At 43.4% G+C, this 16,852-nt stretch overlaps 1 protein-coding gene across 2 annotated transcripts in view; it reads left to right on the top strand.

Moving 5' to 3' along the window:
• Positions 1–11,663, top strand: part of CCBE1 (collagen and calcium binding EGF domains 1) — a 184,854-nt gene extending 173,191 nt beyond the window's left edge. The window contains exons 7-12 of one of the 2 annotated variants that reach the window (XM_073343658.1): positions 4,496–4,616; positions 5,652–5,711; positions 6,760–6,899; positions 7,006–7,041; positions 9,949–9,984; positions 11,341–11,663. In XM_073343658.1, the coding sequence (XP_073199759.1) occupies positions 4,496–4,616; positions 5,652–5,711; positions 6,760–6,899; positions 7,006–7,041; positions 9,949–9,984; positions 11,341–11,574 (627 nt within the window). In that variant the 3' untranslated portion in view covers positions 11,575–11,663. The remainder of the gene's footprint in view (positions 1–4,495; positions 4,617–5,651; positions 5,712–6,759; positions 6,900–7,005; positions 7,042–9,948; positions 9,985–11,340) is intronic. The other variant, XM_073343659.1, reaches the window with a different exon arrangement.
• Positions 11,664–16,852: the final 5,189 nt, after the last annotated feature.

The following is a 16,852-nucleotide window of genomic DNA, read 5'->3' as shown; positions in this document are numbered from 1 at the left end:
CTGCCAACTAGACATGGAGCCATTGATCACTACCCGTTGAGCCCAACAATCTAGCCAACTTTCTACCCACCTTGTAGTGCATCCATCCAGCCCATACTTCTTTAACTTGCTGACAAGAATACTGTGGGAGACAGTGTCAAAAGCTTTGCTAAAGTCGAAGAATAACACCTCCACTGCTTTCCCCTCATCCACAGAACCAGTTATCTCATCATAGAAGGCAATTAGATTAGGCAGGCATGACTTTCCCTTGGTGAATCCATGCTGACTGTTCCTGATCACTTTCCTCTCGTCTAAGTGCTTCAGAATTGATTCCTTGAGGACATGCTCCATGATTTTTCCAGGGACTGAGGTGAGGCTAACCTGCCTGTAGTTCCCAGGATCATCCTTCTTCCCTTTTTTAAAGATGGGCACTACGTTAGCCTTTTTCCAATTTTCCGGGACTTCCCCTGATTGCCATGAGTTTTCAAAGATAATGGCCAATGACTCTGCAATCACATCCGCCAATTCCTTTAGCACTCTTGGATAAAACGCATCCGGCCCCATGGACTTGTGCACGTCCAGTTTTTCTAAATAGTCCCGAACCACCTCTTTCTCCACAGAGGGCTGGTCACCTTCTCCCCATGCTGTGCTGCCCAGTGCAGTAGTCTGGGAGCTGACCTTGTTCGTGAAGACAGAGGCAAAAAAAGCATTGAGTACGTTAGCTTTTTCCACATCCTCTGTCACTAGGTTGCCTCCCTCATTTAGTAAGGGGTCCACACTTTCCTTGGCTTTCTTCTTATTGCCAACATTCCTGAAGAAACCCTTTTTGTTACTCTTAACATCCCTCGCTAGCTGCAACTCCAGGTGTGATTTAGCCTTCCTGATTCCATTCCTACATGCCTGAGCAATATTTATATACTCATCCCTGGTCATTTGTCCAGTCTTCCACTTCTAGTAAGCCTCTTTTTTGTGTTTAAGATCAGCAAGGATTTCACTGTTAAGCCAAGCTGGTTGCCTGCCATATTTACTATTCTTTCTACACATCGGGATGGTTTGTCCCTGTAACCTCAATAAGGATTCTTTAAAATACAGCCAGCTCTCCTGGACTCCTTTCCCCCTCATTCTCCCAGGGGATCTTGCCCATCAGTTCCCTAAGGGAGTCAAAGTCTGCTTTTCTGAAGTCCAGGGTCCGTATTCTGCTGCTTTCCTCTCTTCCTTGTGTCAGGATCCTGAACTCGACCATCTCGTGGTCACTGCCTCCCAGGTTCCCATCCACTTTTGCTTCCCCTACTAATTCTTCCCGGTTTGAAGAAGAGCTCCACCCCTAGTTGGTTCCTCCAGCACTTGCACCAGGAAATTGTCCCCTACAGTTTCCAAAAACTTCCTGGATTGTCTGTGCACCGCTGTATTGCTCTCCCAGCAGATATCAGGATGATTGAAGTTGCCCATGAGAACCAGGGCGTGCGATCTAGTAGCTTCTGAGACTTGCCGGAAGAAAGCCTTGTTCACCTCATCCCCCTGGTCCGGTGGTCTATAGCAGACTCCCACCACGACATCACCCTTGTTGCTCAGGCTTCTAAACTTAATCCAGAGACTCTCAGGTTTTTCTGCAGTTTCATACTTGAGCTCTGAGCAGTCATACTGCTCCCTTACATACAGTGCAACTCCCCCACCTTTTCTGGCCTCCCTGTCCTTCCTGAACAGTTTATATCCATCCATGACAGTACTCCAGTCATGCGAGTTATCCCACCAAGTCTCCGTTATTCCAATCACATCATAATTCCCTGACTTTGCCAGGACCTCCAGTTCTCCCTGCTTGTTTCCCAGGCTTTGTGCATTTGTATATAGGCACTTGAGATAACCCGCTGATTGCCCCTTGTTCTCAGTATGAGGCAGGAGCCCTCCCCTCTCACATGCTCCTGCTCGTGCCTCCTCCTGGTATCCCACTTCCCCACTTACCTCAGGGCTTTGGTCTCCTTCCCCCGGTGAACCTAGTTTAAAGCCCTCCTCACTAGGTTAGCCATCCTGCTCATGAAGATGCTCTTCCCTCTCTTCGTTAAGTGGAGCCCGTCTCTGCCTAGCACTGCTCCTTCTTGGAACACCATCCCATGGTCGAAGAATCCAAAGCCTTCTCTCCGACACCACCTGCGTAGCCATTCATTGACTTCCACGATTCGACGATTGTTGTCTCCCCTGGACCGATTTTTGGGGGACAGAAGGTTTTCAGAATATTTTAAAATTTAACAGTGAAATGTTTTTAATTATCTGGACAAGGGTGCCTGGTGTTTAATGCATAAGAGCACTTCAGATACACAATGTGCATCTCTTCGTACAGTGCAACTTTGTTTTGTTCAGCTACTTTCATACAGCGTGTTTCCAGAACTCTTTTCTGAGTTAAATCCTACAGTTACAGGGTTAAAGAACAATAGAGGGAGAGGGAAAGGAAGAGATATAGTGCAGGCAAGGAAGAAGAAGAGATGTTTCCTCATGAGACTGGCTAGTTAATGAGACTTCATCTAGTTTAAAGAATTTTGTTGTTACTTCTCTACTTTCTCCCCATTTGCATTGTTCATCAGCTTTTCAGAGTAAATACCATTGGTCTCTCCCTACTGGATATATGATCATTTGGACCCGGATAATCACCTAGGATCCCCTCTTTCCCACTTCTGGGATCTCCCACGCTTGTAATTGGAAAGTAGAGGAGAGTCCTACCTCTGCAAAACCATCCACAGAGCAGGAAGAGAGGCCTAACTGAGTTGCCCTCCTCCCCAAACTCAGTTCCTCTTTCCCCAGTCCCCCCAGCCCCGAAGAAAGGTAGTGGGGCACATGGTCCCAGCTGTTCCCTGTCCCTTCCAACAGCCCCACATCATCTGGACTCCTCCACAGAATTTCACAGCGGGGGAGGGAAGTGGTCTTTTCAGAGGGCCCCAGCAACCTCCAGGAAGGAGAAACTCAACAGCAGCAGTGGAGGGGGCTACCTGTGCCCTGGCCACTCAATGAACCAGCCCCTAGGGGCAACACAGTTCCAGCAGCCTCCTGCCCTCTTCCAGCAGCACTATGTGACAACCCTTGTACAGTCTCTGGAGCCCTGATGTGATCTGCCATTCTGAGCTCTATGAGCTGTTTTGTGGGACTAGGAGACTGACTCTTGTGGTGTGTCTGGGAGGACACTTCCCAATGCGGGTAGAAAAACACATGCTAGCTCTGTTCAAGTGAATGTGCTGAAAGTAGCAGTATAGCCAGGGGATAGCGTGGGTGGAGGCTTAGACTAGCTGGCTGAGTACGTACCCAGGGGGCCTGGGTGGGCTTGTACTCCAAGCTGTCCTTCCTGCGCTACCCCCAGCTTCACTGCTATTTTTAGTACACTAGCTCAAGCAGAACTAGCGTGTGTCTGTCTACTGGCGCTGGGAAGCATGTTGCCAGCTGCAGTGGAGATGCACCCTGGGTTGTGACAGGTATAGGAAAGGGAAGGGGAGTTAGATGATGGGCAGGTCCCACTGGCATCTCCATAGCCCCAGACTGCCATGATATCAGAGAACACGCTGAACTGATCAGTGGACTTTCTGCACCCTGGCAGCTGCAGCTATCTGCCACCATCCCCAGACAGCAGCAGAGCGTGGGGAAACAAGGGGCCATAGTGACCTCACAGTCCCATGTGGGACAGGAGGGGGTAGGGGGTGGGGGTTGTATAGGGCGAGGCAAACCATCTGAAGGAGCTGCGGGGGCAGTTCAGGTATATTTAAATGAACTAATGGTGCTGAGTAAAGGGGCAGATGGGGGGAGTCTATGCAGAGGGGGGAAACAAACACATTAATTAATTAATTAATTATTAATACAGAAATAATCAACCATGCGCCAATGGATCACTTCTTTGGGGCTAGGGTGTGCCGTGCAAACATAAAGGGGTCACAACAACAGGGTTATGGTTTGATAGGGAATATTTTGAATTGTTAACTTTTTTTAAGTTTCAGTGATTTGGGGCCATCAAGTGACGCACATTGCCAGGCTGTGTAGCCATGAGATCTTATTGCTGTAGTCCTCTTTCTTCCCCTTGTGCCCCCTTCCTTCTGCTCTTCTGTATCGTTTGCTGCACTCACTTGTTGGCTGTTGTCTTAAAATATGCCCTGATCCTCCAATGAACAAGACGTGAGCAGGCAGTTGTGCCCATCCAGAGCCCCATAGTCATCAGGGGGGCTGCACCCTAGTACAACAGTCTGCCCTTATGCAGTCTAGTATTGCAGGATTGGGGCATTGTATTGTAAGCACCTTGAAGCAGAGAAATATGTCTTGGTTTGTGCCTGTACAGCAACGAGGACAAGGGAACCCCAAACCTGACAGGGCCTTTGGGAACTGCCATAATATAAATAATAGTGAGAATATTAGTAGTAAATACCTCATCTGCATCAAGACCTTTAAAGTTTCACTCACTTTGTTTCCAGAGAAATTTAACAAGGCTTGTCATTGAAACTGGGGAACTAGAGTGGATCTACAACCCTTTCTCTTTTTTCCCCCTCAGGTTGCTTTGCTACCAAACAACGCTGCAGACCTTAGCAAACAAATCACTGGTGAAAAGGTGCTTGCATCTAATGCCTATATACCAGGCCCCCCTGGGCAACCAGGACACCAAGGCCCTCCAGGTAAGATGCAAGCCAGGAGAAATCAAATATAAAATAGTGATATGAACAAAAAGCGTTTCATTTAATATGATTCTAAGTGTGCAACATTTTTCTTTTAAAATTGATTTTATCTGCCAGTCCACCACATCACAATCTGACAGTGCCTTCGATATCTTTCCCATTTTCTCTTCATCAAACATTTCCTCACATACACGTCCTATAGATTTTTTTTCCCATCTCTTCCTGGGGTATCTCGTATATTTCAGTCACCATTTTTTATTTTTGTAACTCAGCCTGAAACTGTCCTCACCTCATTTCAGAAATGCCTGTTACTTTAGCCCATTCTCATTAACGCAATAGGAAATGTGCTTTTAATTTGCAAGGGTTCAAACAAACCTTTTTCCCATGATATTTTTGCATGAATTCATTCATTGCTTTAGTGCTGATTTCTGGATTCAAATGCATTGAAAAACAAAAACAAAACTCCACTGACACACTTTGCATTTTGTCTCATGGGGTTGAAACCATGAGAAATCACAGAGTTTATAAGATTATAATTCAGCCTTGTTACCTTGAAGCTAAGGTCAAATATGCTAAAAGGTTCACTAACTTCAGTTAACTTAGGTCTAATTTTGGATTAGTAACAAACCCAAGAGAGTTTTACCTGGTTCTGGGTTTCATTAGGAAGTTTTGCAGAGTTCTAGCTGTATTCCTTAGTTGGCTTGATTTCTTATCTACTTAATTGATTCCTATCATTACAGTCTCCTTTAGTCTCTGACAGGTTTCAGAGTAGCAGCCATGTTAGTCTGTAGCCGCAAAAAGAAAAGGAGTACTTGTGACACCTTAGAGACGAAAGCTTATGCTCAAATAAATTTATTAGTCTCGAAAGTTAGTCTCTGAGTAGAAGAAATCTTTGCTTTATTTTCTTGGAGGAGAGTGTCTTCAGTCTATGGTATGTCATCAGTGCAAAGACAATATTGTTTTAGACACTTCTTCTGGCTAAGACTCTGACTGCAATGTACTGTTTATTATCTTCTTGAAATCATTCTGAACAAGGCTTGACTGTAGTCTCTACACTTCTTCCATCTAGTTTCTCAATGACCTGCGCTGTCCAAGGTACTGTAGAATTATCTTTTTCTAGTTGAAAACTACCTATGCTAATCTATTTCCTATGTGATTAGTGAACAAGTAGGCTGGGATTTTCAAATGGAATGACACGCTAAGTCAGTGGGAATTGGGTGTCTGGTTCCTTTGCAAACCCTAGTCATAAATATTTTTAGTTCTGTTTTCCACCTCAGTGTTTGACTTTCATTTCTTGTGCCCTTCATGTTCATGCACTGTGAAGAGGAATGCATCATCTGCTGGTTATAAAGCAGTTCAGCCAGATATCACATTAGTGTTGCTTATTATGAGAACATTGTTTGTTTCCAATATGATGCCTACTTCTGAGAGGCAAAGAAAGGCAATGTTTCTATTGACCTATATATAAACCATTTGTCTTGCTTCGCCTCTTAAAAGTATATTTTGTACTGAGTCAACAGTCACCTTGTAGCTGATGAGTATAAGAAGTGGAATAGAAGAACAGTACACGTTTCTGCTCATGTATCAGGTAGAAGAAAGATGGAACACATCACCAATAAAAGTGGGCTAAACTTGAAAGTCCTGATTGTTTCTGTGCCTCTCCTCTGTAGAGCCTTAAATCCACCATTGCTGCAAGTTTGCTGATGCTTCCTTTTTTACAAAAGGTTTTTCTTTAGTTTAACTTGCCCATTTGCTCTTTGTTGTGTTAGTATTGAGACATTTCTGCTTTTCTCTTCATTTCCCACTCTTCATATCCCTGACCACCTGTCTGATAGCAGTTGTAGTCTAGTTCTGTTCATGAGGTTTCCTTAATTAATGTTTGTGAAGCACTTTGTGATGCTGGGATGAAAGTGAAGAAAGGTGCTGTTGCTCTGAATAATGGAATTGTTCCTGACTGCCTTATTGCTGTGTTTTGGTTTTGTGGAATTACTGCAGCTCATCAGTGAAGTACTATCCTAAAGAAAAGAGAGAAAGGAAAAGGGAATCCATTAGGGAAATTGTATACTTTGCTGCTTACATTGATACACTAATGGAAAGTCTCTAACTGGGTATTAACCTTCACTGGATCACTTTTAATTTATAGGGGCCCCGGGACCAAAAGGAAGTCCAGGATTTCCTGGCTCACCTGGACCTCCAGGCCAACCAGGTCCTAGAGGATCAATGGGACCCATTGGACCATCGCCTGATATATCACATATTAAGCAGGGCAGACGGGGCCCAGTGGTCAGTATTTTACTTTCCTATCAAGAACATGCAGTGTGTCCCCCCACCATCCACATGCATACACAAGCCTTTCCATTCTTGTGAAAACCATTCCTTTGTCTTGCAGGGTCCGCCGGGGGCACCAGGGAGAGATGGTACCAAGGTGAGGCCAGAAGGATTAATCTTTTCCCGTATGCATACATCCCCCAATCGCTATCATCAATCTCACTGATTGCTATTGCAGATCAGTTTATTCCAAATACTAAGATCATTTTCCTCTCCCACTGATTTGATCATGTTCCACCCCCCGCTTCAAAGACCTTCCACGTCTTTCTCTGTTTCCACATCAAGTACATGCTCCTTACCCTCACTTTCAAGACCATCCATGCATTTGCACCCATATCCTCAGCGTCTCTCTCTTACTCCCTATGCACTGCTGAATCTTCCCCACCTACAAATCCCTTTGTGTCCTCATCCTACTCTCTGTTTTGTGCTTTCATTTATGTTCCCTGGCTCTTGAAAATGCTTATCCCCTCTTCTATGCTGAGCATCTGCCCTTTCCTTCTCTATATCCTTCTTTAAAGAGGACAGTGATCAATTGTCCTCTATGTTCACTGAGAGCAGGACAAGAAGTAATGGGCTTAATTTTCAGCAAAGGAGATTTAGGTTAGATATTAGGAAAAACTTTCTAACTAAGAATAGTTAAGCTCAGGAATAAGCGACCAAGGGAGGTTGTGTAATCCCTGTCATTGGAGGTTTTTAAGAACAGGTTGGACAAACACCTGTCAGGGATGGTCTAGGTATACTTGATCCTGCCTCAGTGCAAGGGGATGAACTAGATGAACTCTTGAGGTCGCTTCCAGCCCTACTTTTCTATGATTGTATGACCATAGTAGAATATTAGAATCAAGTCCTTCATCGGGTATCGGGTCAAAATGAAACCTGATTCACAAGGTAAAACCACTGCTTTGTTTTATCCATGAAGGGTATTTTCCTGCAATTGTTTTGCAATGAAAACCCCCACTGGTTGCTGGAGGATTTTTTATAGGATAATTACGTTGCTGAAGGTAACATTTTCAAAAGCACTTAAGTGACTTGAAGCCTAAGTCCCATTTTCAAATGTGACTTTGACACTTAGCAGCCAAAGACCTATTGACTTTTTACATAAACTTTCTAGCAACATGCTTACAAATTGTGTGTTCAAGGAAAGATGGAGCTTAAAAAGAAGTATTTGTGTGGGTAATTTTATTTTTAACAGCTGGAACATAAGTGCTCCTACATGTAATTGTTTTTTATAATGGGATGGCCATCTTATTAAATGTATACATATTGTGTGTGGAGATATCTGTCTCTGGGCCATAAATAAAAATGTATTTTAGAAAAGATAATCACAGCCATTTTGGAAGTAATCAACCAATTTATCTTTAGATGCTCTAATTACTTCTATGATATGAAACTTCTCTTCCTAAAATCCCTGTTGCAAGTGCTCATGTCTCTCTCACTTCTGTTGTTGCATGCATGAAATGCATTGAGTTCTTCATACTGATTTCTGATCTCCGTCTTCACCCTGATGCAATTTCTGCCGCTTCCATCTGACTGATCCAAGTCTTCAAATTCCTCACTCTTTTCTCTTGGTGACTATGGCCCAGGTACACAAAGGTATTTAGGGGCCTAACTTCCATTAATTTCCATGGGAATTAGTTACCTAATACCTTTGAGTATCGGGGCCTATGTCCTTCTGATCTCTTTTTTTCCTGGGGTTTCTTTTTTGGTTGGTTTTTTTTTGGTCTTGATTTTCTATTTTAAGAGATTGTGCAAATCTGTCATTTCTTGTTAATCTGAATACCTTCAGAAAAAAACCAAATTGTATTTGGAAAACTTTTATCTTACATGTATAACAAATGGTCGCAAACACTTAGTTTTACATGTGGCTGGTGACCCAAAACATCAGCTCTTCAATCAAATAATGATTACGGTGCTATAATAAATGAGTAAAGTCTTTCTCCTCTAGTGAAATGTGACTTCCTCTGTGGTCAGTACTCTTTTCTTGGTTGTAGTTTTTTATGATGAACTCTATAAATCATAAAAATCCTTAAGAACCAGCACCAATTTTGACTGACAATTACTATATATTATTTTTAAAATAACTTCAGGCTATTGGAAAGCTACTGGTGCCATTTTGTAAACCTTGTTTTCTACAATCCTTTCAGAAATTGATTGCTCCTGTAGTTCCTTGTGGCAGCCAAGATTTGCAATTTTGTCTTCAGGGGTATTTAATAGGGGTGTAAGTTTACAGGTTGCTGAGTGTGGTTGTGGAAAGCATGGAGACGCAAACAATAATGTGAGTAATTGCTCTGTGCTTGTGCTTCTGCCTAGTGAGGAGGAATATGTGAAACCCTCTACACCTACAGTAAACAAGCCCCGTTGAATTGGGGGAAAGTGGGTGAGCATGTAGCCAGGGTATCGGTTCTTAAATCCAGTGACTTCAAAGTGGGTGCATAGCAGCCACTTGTAGGAATTTCAATTACTCCAACTGCCGGCCAGGAGTAATGGACATTTAAACGTGCTTCAGAGTTGTACATAGAAGTGACACTTGAGACAGCCTTGAAGACCAGTCTCTGACAAAGAAATATGTCTGAGGTTTCCATGCAACCCCTAGCTCTCATAGCCAGCTGCTAGTTCCCTCATGGCATATGCTGGGCAAATGTTCTAGCTGGCCTACTAGCCTGTAGCACCTGTGTAACCCACTGGTCAGAGCATGTGGCAGGTCCGCAGTGTGCCTGGGATATGAGTCTATTGCAGACTGAACTAGGGAGGATTGGCTCTTTAGGCCAAGCTTCTAGGAGCTTTTGCTTGAAGTTCTGGAGGTCCCTGATTCAATCCTCAGTGTGTAGGCTAGATGGAAGCTGTCCTACCTGTTCCTCTTATTTTACGTCACCTTATTGGATGAAGCCTACAGTTACCAAGGGATTCTTGATCCACAGGGATGAATGAGTGCCTCAGTTGAGGCAAAGCTATGTCATTTTCTGCTTGCTTTAATCACAGCTAATTAAAATGGTATTTATTACAGGGGGAGAGAGGAGCGCCAGGACCAAAAGGGCCACCTGTAAGTATCACTGCCAGCCCCCTAGGATTCCCACAGTAGAGAAAGGACATGATCTAGTAACAATGTCACAGTCGGATACCTATAGTGAAAGCAATCCCTCTATGTCTCTGTTACTGTATCAGGATTTTGTACCTAAAGATTTCATCAAGCGTAACACTTGTCTATGTACCCTGTTCTCTCTTCAGTGGATACATTGCATCACAATGCCATTATGGTGTACTGTACATTGTTAGAAGGCACTATCCTGGGACATCTCCCACAGAACTAGTTAGCTTAATAATAGTAAACGGCAGTAACAGGTGCCTGATTGGAACAGGATTAGCAAACATTTTGCTTAAAAGGAACACCATCCAATAAGAAGGGATTAATTGGGGTTTGGTGCAATTAACAAATAAAGATTAAAAGAAGAAGAGAGAGAGATGCAATGCAGAGTATTTGTTCTCATATACTTATTCAGTCAGGGTGAAATTCAGTCCTCTGCAGCAGACCAAGCACTCCCAATGGAGTTAGGCACTGGCGTGAGTTTGAAAATCTCACTAGGCACCTATCTGCATTTTTAGCTACCTAAATACCTTTTAAAAATCTGGCCCTTAGTCACCACTTACATCCTCAAAATAGGACTTACCTGGGATTTGAGTGGGACGTAGCACTGGACAAAGATGAATATTTGCAGCCTGTTAAATCCTTTCAGACTCTTGTTTCTACAGGGCAGATTCTTAAATGGGTGGTCCACCAGCGCGTCCACAATCTGAGGATGGCACAGTGTACTTATCCATGTGAAGAGAACTTAAAAACCATTATGGTTTTGTCAAATGAGATAAAACCAGATGGAAAAACATTTTTACAAATGGAAATGTATTTAATAATTGATAAACAGCATTTGGGTCACAGTAGAGAAACTGATTCATTTTAAAATTCAGTTTCTCCTATTGATTGTGTTTTATTATAAATCTTCCATTCATAAAAAGTAAGTCATTTATTTTTTAAAATAGAAGGAGCATGAGGAAAAGAATCTCCTCTGAACTATGCTCTGTGCCTGCTCAGTGCAGAGGACTTTCCTGAAATGATGAGGGCTGATGCCAGAGGGGCTCGGAGGCATTTGGCTACTCTCAGAAGTGTTCAGCATCTTGCAGGATGGAGCCCTGTCTGCTAAACACATTTACCATTTGAAGCTGCTTTTCTGAGTTATTCCAGGTTGATTGAAGGGGAGATGTTTTATTTCAGGCAGCCAACACCAAGCAATGTTTTGTTAAAGTACTCCACCGAGCATAAGTACGTTAATATTTGGGCAGTGCTTGGAAAATATCAAAGCACTAAGTAACAGGTATTATTAATGATCACACGTCATGTTTGCAGGGCCCACCAGGCTCATTCGATTTTCTGTTGCTGATGATGGCAGACATCAGAAATGACATTGCTGAGCTGCAGGAGCGAGTGTTTGGACACAGGACTCACTCATCAGCAGAGGAGTTTCCATTACCTCAGGAATTTACAAACTATCATGACACAGTAGACTTTGGCTCTGGAGAGGACTACAAGCAAAGGATTGCACCCAAAGACTCTAGGATGCACAAAACAGCCCATCATTAGCTAGGTTTGGTTATATATAGCAAAGAGAGATGTTCAGAGTTGTATAATATAAAAATGCACTGATGATGTAAAATATATAGATAATTTTCCAGTTTTCTCTTTTCTTGTCCCCATGTACTGTAGCTTTCTCTATTTACAGAGACATCTACTAGTGGTGGTTACATACATTCCAGCCTTTGTCAGTTTTTGTGCTTCGTGTATGTAGACATTATTGTAATAGAAATTAGTTGGCTAAGTGTCAGTCCGAAGTGTCATACAATGAGGGCTAAGGTAAAGCTGGGGGATGCGTGTGTCCTAAAACTACTTCTGCTTGTCCCTTAAAAATACCCCACTGCTCATCCAGTGTAGGCAGTCAGATCTAGTCAGCAATAGATTTCTGGCTGTGCAATGAGAGAATATGGTCTATACGTGATGTGGGGGTGGGTAAGGGAGCAGGAAATTTACTAAGAGGAAGAACTGGTGTGAATGAGACAAGTTTGCTGATTCACACAGATAAAATCAACCAACCCTTGGTGGTGGCAAAATGACTGTCAGGTTCAGTTATCTGAAAGGAGTGGCAATATACATTGTGGATGACTTGGGGTACACTAACTGATTCTGATCTCACTTACACCCGTGAAAGTCATCCCATTGAATTCAACAGTGATACACTGATGTATATGAGATCAGAATGAGGCCAAATGTTTGCAAAAGAATTTTCATCCAAGTTGTTTCTACCGACTAGCACTAGCATCTGCTGTCTGAGTTGAAGGTAACTGACGTTCTTCTAAGTGTAATATGTCACAAGAATCTTTGACTCAGTATATAATGAAGAGCAGTGAATAAAGGAGTACATATGACCAAACACTGTCGCTGGTGCTTGGGATGGCATGGGTGAACTCTGGAGAAAGTCACGTCACTGCCCCGGGGCCAGAGAGAAAATCGTTGTTTGAAAGCGGGATTGAAGAATTAACAGGGAACTCATTCCTCACACCTATCCATACTGAAAAGTTGGATTGACAAGTTAGCGTACCCCTAGTCATCTATGACGTATATTACCTCTCCGGGAAGATTCCTGAACCTGGCAGGCACTTTGCCACCATTATAGTCTACACAGTTTTTCCAGTGTATTAAGCACAAGCATTTTATTTGCATGGTTCCTCTTCCTACAGTACTTGTAGTGTTAAGACAGCTTCCCTGTGACAAGTGCAAAAGAAAACCCCTCATTGCTCCACTTCATCTCCAGGGCTTGTATGTTCTCCCTGGAGCAAGTATGGACAGTGATATAAGCAGCACCTTTCCAAGATGCGTGGGTTGGTTGGGGCTTTTTTGGGGGGAGGAGGGGGGTCTCCTTTCATGTCTCCCTTCCAGAGGGCAATTACTGTAATTCCTATGCCAGTAGTACTGTCCATGTTGGCTACCCTGCAGTTAAAAAGCCCTGGCTGGTCCATGCCAGCTGACTCGGGCTCGCAGGGCTCAGGCTAAGGGGCTTTTTAATTGCAGTGTAGATATTCAGGCTCAGGCTGGTGCCTGGGCTCTAGGATCCTGCTTGGTGGGAGAGTCCCAGAGCTCAGGCTGAACCCCGAGCCTGAACGTCTACACCACAGTTAGCCCGAGTCAGCTGTAACAGGCCAGTCACAGGTGTCTAATTGCAGTATAGACATACCCCTACTATATTAACCATGTAGTTCAAACTCTTAATATTAGCCCTGCAGTGTGTCAGCAAAGGAGCAGGGAATCTCAGGAAATCTTGAAATTTGCGAAGTTTCTTTGCAAATTATCCTCAGATACCTTTTCAATTCCTTCCTATGGGTATATTTCTGCAGATCATATGCAATAAGTTTTTTCTTCATTCCTGTTTTCTTGATCTTTTGTATATATCCCAAATTAAAAAGAACTGACTACATAATCAGTAAAGGTTAGGCTAATTACAGTAGCTCATGGACCTTCAATGCTCTGAAGAGTTTTGTGAGCTGCAGATTGAAATATTTTGAGAACCAAGCAGTGGGGGTTGGGGTTGTGGGAAGGAAGGTGTGTCCAGAAGTGGAATAATCTTTGAGTCAGCATAATGGAAGACCTAAACTAGTGTTAGGTGAGCTGTATATGGCCCACTTAGGGCTTGTGTTCACTTATCAGGGAATGGACATGTGGTGAATCAATCCACCAGGCGTTGATTTAGTGGGTCTAGTGAAAACCCACTAAATCAACCACCAGTTGCTCTCCCGTCGACTCTTGTACTCCACTGGAATGAGAAGCATAAGGTAAGTCAATGGGAGAGTTTCTCCCATTGACCCAGTGTGGTGTGAAAACCGCAGTAAGTCGATCCAAAGTACGACAATATTCACGTAGCTGGAGTTGTGTAACTTAGGTTGACATAGCCCTGTAGTGTAGACCTACCCTTAGTTAATTTCATGGAGGTAACTATTTATAGTCACAATCTTAAACTGTATATATACCCATACATACAATTATGTCATGCACTTAATCTGCTGGATCAGGTTGATATTCTCCATGCATTAATAACCTGAGGGTTTTTTGGAACATAAACTACTGAACAGGATGTTTTGGAAATCAATCAAGATTTTTTCCCACCACAGAAAATGTGATCTAAAATAAGGCATTGGTTTTAGTTCTCGGCTTTGTTTTTTCAGTTCTAGGAAAACAGCAAATTAAAGCTTCTGGACACCCAAAGGGACAGATTGCCCTGGTGTGCAGCAATACCCATGGGAGGAGAACTCTGACCCTGAATCAGGAAGTTGCTTAAACACATGCCTAACTTTAAGTGTGCAAGTAGTCCCATTGACATCTATGACATATGTTTAAGTACCTTCCTGAATCTGGGCCTTAGTAAGGTTCCCCTAGTGGAATGTCCATCATGTCACTCCAATTGGTTGGGCACAAGGTTTTCTGCAGGCCCTTGTCCCCAGTGGAACAGGCATGGGGAAGAGCCCCCACAACCTGTGTATAGGGCTCTTCCAGGGGCCAAGGCCATCCATGCCTCTCCCACTCATGCCTCTCCAGCCCAGAAGATAGGGTTGGAAGAGACCTCAGGAGGTCATCTAGTCCAACCCCCTTCTCAAAGCAGGACCAACCCCAACTAAATTATCCCAGCCAGAGCTTTGTCAAGCCAGGCCTTAAAAACCTCTAAGGATGGAGATTCCACCAGTTCCCTAGGTAACCCATTCCAGTGCTTCACCACCCTTGTAGTGAAATAGTTTTTCATAATTTCCAACCTAGACCTCCCCCACTGCAACTTGAGACCATTGCTTCTTGTTCTGTCATCTGCTACCATTGAGAACGGCCCAGCTCCATCCTCTCTGGAACCCCCCTTCAGGTAGTTGAAGGTTGCTATCGAATCCCCCCTCACTCTTCTCTTCTGCAGACTATATAAGCCCAGTGCCGTCAGCCTCTCCTCATAAGTCATGTGCCCGAGCCCCCTAATCATTTTCGTTGCCCTCCGCTGGACTCTCTCCAATTTGTCCACATCCCTTCTGTAGTGGGGGGCCCAAAACTGGATGCAATACTCCAGATGTGGCCTCACCAGTGCCGAATAGAGGGAAATAATCACTTCCGTCGATCTGTTGGCAATGCTCCTACTAATGCAACCCAATATGCTGTTAGCCTTCTTGGCAACAAGGGCACACTGTTGACTCATATCCAGCTTCTCATCCACTGTAATCCCCAGGTCCTTCTCTGCAGAACTGCCCCTTAGCCAGTCGGTCCACAGCCTGTAGCGGTGCATGGGAGTTTTCTGTCCTAAGTGCAGGACTCTGCACTTGTCCTTGTTGAACCTCATCAGATTTCCTTTGGCCCAATCCTCCAATTTGGCTAGGTCACTCTGGACCCTATCCCTACCCTCCAGCATATCTACCACTCCCCATAGCATAGTGTCATCCGCAAATTTGTTGAGGGTGCAATTCATCCCATCATCCAGATCATTAATGAAGATGTTGAATAAAACTGGCCCCAGGTCCGACCTTAGGGAACTCTGCTTGATACCGGCTGCCAACCAGACATGGAGCCATTGATCACTCCCCGTTGAGCCCAACAATCTAGCCAGCTTTCTGTCCACCTCATCTGTGGCAGCCCAGTTCTGGGGAAGCTATGCTGAATGGGCTTCCCTTTTTGGCCACTCCCTTTGTGGCATCCTTAAAAGGAGGGTAACCATGGAAAATGTTACGTGGCCTAAGGTGTTACTTCTTGAGCAAACACGCTGTAGATCTCTGGGGTAGGAGATTTAACTGAGCAATACTTCTGGTCTCATCCTTGGGCTTCCTTCTCCCCCTGCCCCGCCCCACCACAGATTCACAACCCCACAGAGGGCCTTGGTTGGGTCCCAGGGACTTGGGGGATGGTGCTATTGAGCAAGGTCTGCCATTTTCACGTTGCAGCAGGAGTTCCTCTGGCAGGAGTGACCTCTTCTGGGATGATCTAGTCCTAGGTGTGCTTACAGAGCAGAGATCTTTGGGAGGGACTTTTCTTCTTATATTTTCAGTTAACCATATGATAGTTTTCACAATAAAGGAGTTGTAGCAGAAATTGTTCAGTTTAGGATTCTGAGAGAGAGACTTATATACATACACACGCCCACAAATCCTCAGAGAAAAAGGTAAGGTATTAGGTATTTTCTGTGACCTACCTGAAGCACTAAAAATCCAGATAAGATAAATCGATTCAAGACGAGGCTTTTTAAATTGTAAATTACTTACTCCTTTATAATTCTTAAAATAACAAAAAAAAAAAACAACCAAGTTCCCAACATATGGATACAGCAACAGTCACCCTTCTGGCTAGTTTCATTACTTAGTCTCATGCACATGACAACTTTTGTTTCATCTCCTAAATACCATGTATAATTTTATTAGAAAGAAATATTATTTTGATGAATTAAAAATGTGCTAAGTTTAAAAGAGAAGGATACTAAGGTGAAAAGTTCATTATTTTATTAATAGTGGAAATAAATATTTAATTGAAACATTTTCAGACATATGTAGTAATGGGCAGAATTCGTATTGTTAATGGGTTGGTATTAGTTTTTTAACAAAATTAGATCAACAAAGCTGGAAGAAATTTTTGAGTCTCCCAACAGTGTACAAAGTCAATATGAGATTAGCCATTCGTGTAAAGCTGGAATAGTAAAGCAAAAAGTACGGCCTGAAAATGTCCAGTGTAGTCATGGTAAATCAGAAAACCAGGGGGAAAAAAGAAGTTGAAGTAGGGTTCAAGTAATAGCTTGTTGTATCACAGTGTAAAAGAGTCTCTAATCAAGTCACTTCCTGGTTGTATTTCATAGTTTATA

This window comes from Lepidochelys kempii, chromosome 5 (assembly GCF_965140265.1).
Source record: "Lepidochelys kempii isolate rLepKem1 chromosome 5, rLepKem1.hap2, whole genome shotgun sequence".
In the NCBI taxonomy this organism is placed as follows: domain Eukaryota; kingdom Metazoa; phylum Chordata; order Testudines; family Cheloniidae; genus Lepidochelys; species Lepidochelys kempii.
Note: the sequence above shows the minus strand (reverse complement) of the source record. Positions and strands in the feature narration are given on the sequence as shown.